Genomic DNA, 5,666 nt, shown 5'->3' with positions numbered 1-5,666 from the left:
CATGATCACCTCTAGTACTGATCTAACCTAACTCGCCTAATAATCTAGTTTAATAATATATATTTATGCTCTAAGCAAGATGGCATTTGCATTGCAAATCCCTACATGTAACAAATGTAAAGTTATTTAGGACAAAGCATATATAAATATATATGCGGTAGGCCTCAATATATATTAATAAACGATGTAAGAGACAATTGATGCTTGTTTTGCACAAATTCACAAAACTGGGTGCTCCACTTCCTCAGCCTATTGGCCTATTACAACAACCAACAATATGATTAACCTTATCATAAAAACAAAAACTAAGATTAAAAACCCTAAAACGTGTGAGTCCAATTAGTTAACAATAAACCCTAATGTGGTTGGTGGATTAATTCAAAGAAAAAAAAAAGAAATATTCGTACCCCCCAATTTTTGGGGCCAATACTTCCACGCAGCTTCTTAATTATGGAGTATGGAGATGTTCTTACGCGGTATTTTCGGTGCCTATTAGATTCTCTCTTTCTCTCTCTAATCTTTTTATCATTTCGCCATTTTTCTCGGTGATCTTCATTCCTCAATCTCATTGTTGAATTATTAGAGGTACATTTCTCTTCATTTTTTATTTTCTAATTTAATTTCATCATATGTTTAGGTTAATGCTAGGTTTTTTTTTTTTTTGTGGGAATGTAAAGTTCTTATTTTCTGGAGGCTTTTTTCTTTAGTTTTCCATTTAGGGTTTTTGTGATTGCTGTTAATTTTTTGATTGCATAAAGTAAAACCCCATTTGTTGATTTATTTGTATGTTTTTCTGGGAAGTATTCTAGTGAAGAGCAGAAGTTTGCTTGATTCTGGGTCATGAATTTTCTTTAAAAATGGTTGATTTAGCTTTTTTTTGACAGTTTTATTTATGTATGAATATATATATGATTAATGGGTTTTTTCTGAGAGTGAGATGCTGAAATTAGGAGTATCAAATCATTGAGCATCTTAAAATAACTCCTTTTAATTATTTGAAACTTGTGACATGATCTAGCAATTTAGTTACTTGATGATTGTGAGTTTAATTGGACTTGGTAGTGAAACCATTCCTGTTGGTTTGGTGCATTTCTCTTTTCTGTTGAATGTTGAGTACCTTTGATCTAATATAAGGTTTACTTGGAATGAAGGCTGTAATTGTAGTGTAATGCATCTCTCCTTCAGGCAAAATCTTTTTGTGATCCTGCTTTCAGTTTTCAAAAATAGTAATTGTGGTGGCCTTGTCGTTGGCTCTGGCCTCTGTGGTTATCTGGAAACAGGAAATGTTTTCAGGAAATGTTCGACAAAGTAGAATGAGTTTGATTAAGATATTATCTAGAGCAGATTAGAATGGTGAAAAGTGTTTATAATGAATGGTTGACTATACATGATAGCAATTTGATTTGGAGGCATTTAACATGGTAAGGAGAACGCTCAATGTCGGTTTATTTGTAAATATCGTATACCTCTTGCCATTCTGGTAGCAATGACTGAATGAGTTACATATGTGTTTGTGATCAAAGTTTGTAGTGCTACGTGGGAAGATTAAAAGAAAATCAGGTAATGCACCTAACCAAGTGAAAAAAAATAATGGCTCTAATGAAGTATTATTTTTCTTTAATTTGCAAGCTTGATGGTTGTTTAGGCTTCAATAATGATAATATAAAATGGTTGATCTTGACCTCCCAAGAGACTACCAGCTATAGGGTCTATTCTATTCAGTTGTGTTTGCGGGTTATCAGGTTTCAGGAAATGTTTGTAAGTTGATTGAATTTTTTTCGCATTAGAATTGAACTTTGGCGTTTATTAAAAATTAGCGGAAATAAACTTGTAGCTGTTTTTAAGGTCATCTTCTGTTAGCCTAGTATTTAGCGTGTGCCATGGTTCTTAAGAGGATTTCTATATGGAAGTTTTTGCTCTTTACAAGTGCTGTGAGCTAGCCGATTTAAGCCATTGTAGTGCTTAAGTCAATCAAACTTGTTATAGGTTAAAGATCTTTTGAGTTGTGGTGGACTCTTTTTAGTCGGTTTTTGAAGTTCTGCCAGTGCTCAGTTCTTATTGTTATGATGGTACTTCCTCCGTGTCATTTTAATGGTTACACTTTGATATTTTACACTATTCACAGATTTCACTTGGACCATCATTTGTGATTTATATGCGGATGAAAATATAGTTTTGTGGGATCTTGTTAGATTCATCATAACATGTATTTTATTAATATGTACTTTTTATAATTTTTACAAATACAAAACTAAAGATATATGTCCACAAAGTTTTGCATTGGCATACGTGAAAAGTGTAAGTGTGTAGATTAAAATGAAACGGAGGGAGTATTAAATTACAATACAATTGCAGTTGCAATGATTAATAGTTATGAGTTGAGATCTAGGCTCAAAGCTTGTGGAAACTAGCATAGATGTTCATCGTTAGCTGTCCATACTTCCAGAACTAGTGATATCAGAAGATTGGAGAATATGGTGTTATTCCCAGTGAGAAATTTCCTGTCTCTATCTGTTATAAATTTTTTCCGCGTGCAATAGCTGGTTGCAGGAAGTCAGTTGTGAATTTGGTGTTAACTTTCTCAGGATCTATGTTTAGGAAAATATCAGTTTGTTGTGTAATCATCTAATCTTGCATTTGCTTTGTTGCTAATATTTTAAGTGGACTTGGGCTGGATGTGTTTTTAGACTTCTGAGGTGCTGGATCAGTGTTGTAGAGGAACACTTTGCACCTGCCTGTCTATACACGGCCGTGTTTCATGGATTCTATGTGGCTGTAGGCGTTGTACTACATGGGATGCCTATATTTTATGGCTTAGTTCTTTAAATTTATAAACATGGGTAATGAGCAATTGAGCATCAACTGTTTTTCTTATCATGCTATTATTAATCAAAATGTACATCACTAAGGAAGTCTATTCAACTATACTTTGGTTGGCAGTAGTATGTTCTCTCTCTCTCCCTTCCTTGCATGCAATTTCTCTGTTATAAATACATCTCCCATTTATTAGCTTATCGTAATATCATCTATCGTAACAGGGAATTAGAGATGGACACGATTCAGAACTTCGAAGACCATGCAGCTGAATGCCTATCCAACGAGGATCCAATAATAAAGCAAACATATAACTCTGGATTACCTCCCACCACTGAGTCAGAGAATAATCATGGCTCATTTGACTGCAATATATGCTTTGATTTGGCTCACGATCCTGTAGTCACACTTTGTGGTCACCTTTACTGTTGGGCATGCATTTTCAAGTGGCTTGATGTCCAAAGCTCCTCCTCACATTCCACACAGCAGAAGGCTTGCCCTGTCTGTAAGGCAAACATCTCACAAAGTTCATTAATACCGCTGTACTGCCATGGCCCTTCCCGCGGTGAAGATGAGCTTAGGAAGTATCACCATGATGTCATACCTCCAAGACCTACTGCTTGTAGTCTTCGCACCTTTATCAATGCTGCGAATTCTGGTTCAAATCAACAGCTTCCATCGAATCCTTTCGAGTCACAATATCCGGACTTTCATGATGGTAACTATGATGCAATATCATCTATGAATTATGTGAGTCCTACTATGACTGGGATTATTTATCCTACGATTGGATTACTCGGAGAGTTGGTTTGCCCAAGGATGTTTGGAAGCACAAATATGAGCGTGTTCACTCTCCCTCTTCCGAATTCTTATGCTACTGTTGGGTATAGTAGTAATTCTCGAATGCGGAGGCAAGAACTGCAGGTAGAAAAATCCCTCAGCAGACTGTCCAATTTTCTTTTCTGTTGCTTAGTCTTATGTTTGCTTCTGTTTTGAAAAAAACGCAAGTACTTTGTACAGTTGTAAAGATTGTAAACTAGTACCATTCCTCATTGTGGAGGTTATGGAACATAAGAGTAAGTAGAAGATCTTTAGATTTCGTAAGCTTGGATCAGGTGTTTGGAGTGGTCCATTATATGCTGCAGGGTGTCCTTAGCTCTTGGGAATTAACTTCGCGAGTTTTGCATTTTAATATTGATTGTAAATAAAATGATGGTAATTGAATATCACTGTAATTTCGTTCCATGGGTTTATAAGATGGTGCGTACGTCAGTATGAAGAGGATGGTGTGTGGGGAATAAATTGCACTCAGATAATAATATAATGCACACAGATGTAAGATTGACAGTCACATAATGAAATTCAAGTTCATTTAAATGAACATGAAGTGAAATCAAAGATATTGTTTTAAATTAATGTTCATTTGATTGAGCTAATTGTTCATTTAGACTACTATGTCTTTTTGAGTAGATTGAGGTTTATTTGAAATTAGCACCTTTCTCTATATCTGGACTTGTGCACTTTTTAGAGGGTGTTTGCTATAGAAAAACTTGATGTAGGAAACGGATTCAAATAAGCCTTTTCATTTCTAATTGTTTGGTATGAATGTCAAGTAACAAATACCGTTTACGGAGGAAAACACAATCCCCCCATTTGTTACCCTTATCAAACTAGTGAAAACAAATCACGTTACCTTCCTCAATTATAAACCTCTCAATTGTTTCCATTCCACCAGGATACCAAACAACTATTAAAAGTAACAATTATTATTTGCATTTCCCCTCCTTATCGGAATCCTTTCCATTCCGTTTCCTTTAATCATACCAAACACACCCTTAATTTGATTTGATAGACTCATGTTAATACTATTCTCTGCGTTTCTTTTTAATTTAGTCACTCCATTTTGGGGGAGAACCAAGGAGGAAGTACAAAAATATGAAAAGAAAATTGAAAAGGTAGAGAGAAAACTAAAAAGTGGATTAAATTAAAAGTGGATTGCATAGGTGGAAGAAAAAGGAGAAAGTAGATGGGACATGTTACTAAAAATAGAAAATGCAATAGTGTGTAGATAAAAAAGAAACAGACAAAAAAGAAAATTTGTAGATTTCTAACAACTCAAGATTTCTAACACAAGCATAGCCAAGAAGGATAATGTTTAGGTGACCCTAAGGGTTGACAATCCTTATGAGAGAAATAGAGAGAAAATAATAAATTCAATATTTTGGAGAGAGAAAATGTCCCTACAACTAACACATTTATTATAATTTCTCTCTATCTATTACATAAAAGTTGTCAATCCTTAGAGTTACTCTATCATTGTCCAAAGAATGATCATGTCATCAATTCAATTTCTAATAAATTAGTTAAATTTAGCTAAAAGTTCATAAAATAATAAGTTGAAAATAATGCACTTTAACTCATTTACAAGTATAAATGAAAAGAAAAGTCTAAAAGAAAGCATTGCTAATTGCTTCATGAATGTTGCTCAAACTTCAAAGAAAACCTTCAACTTCTTGGCTTCTAGCTAGTAATTGAAAGCTAGAAATATAGGAAAACAAATTTGTACATCACTCAATCAAAACTAGCTTTCTTTTTTAAACTAAGTGATCTAATGTTCTAATACCAGCTAAATCTAAGTGGATTATTTATACCCCCTTTACCTAAGGGACAAATGATATCGAATCAATAAAAAAGCATATGAATAATCAAAACTAACTAGAGATGTCTTCTAGAGAGAGAAAGGGAGTAGCCTAAGAAGCTTCAAACCCCCATCCATGGATCACCACACACAAGAAGAGCCGCAAACTCCAATCCTAGTCCTCTCAAACTAGTCATTCCTACCTTCCATCATC

The 5,666-nt window shown here is 34.4% G+C and overlaps 1 protein-coding gene across 1 annotated transcript; it reads left to right on the top strand.

Moving 5' to 3' along the window:
• The first annotated feature begins 211 nt into the window (after window positions 1–211).
• Window positions 212–4,043, top strand: LOC104907730 (E3 ubiquitin-protein ligase RMA3). The gene is made up of 2 exons (XM_010696699.4): window positions 212–585; window positions 3,039–4,043. The coding sequence occupies exon 2, from the start codon at window positions 3,049–3,051 to the stop codon at window positions 3,808–3,810; it is 762 nt and encodes a 253-aa protein (XP_010695001.2). The 5' UTR covers window positions 212–585; window positions 3,039–3,048; the 3' UTR covers window positions 3,811–4,043.
• Window positions 4,044–5,666: the final 1,623 nt, after the last annotated feature.

This window comes from Beta vulgaris, chromosome 4, assembly GCF_026745355.1.
Source record: "Beta vulgaris subsp. vulgaris cultivar EL10 chromosome 4, EL10.2, whole genome shotgun sequence".
In the NCBI taxonomy this organism is placed as follows: Eukaryota; Viridiplantae; Streptophyta; class Magnoliopsida; order Caryophyllales; family Amaranthaceae; genus Beta; species Beta vulgaris.
This window is presented reverse-complemented; position numbering and strand designations above follow the sequence as displayed.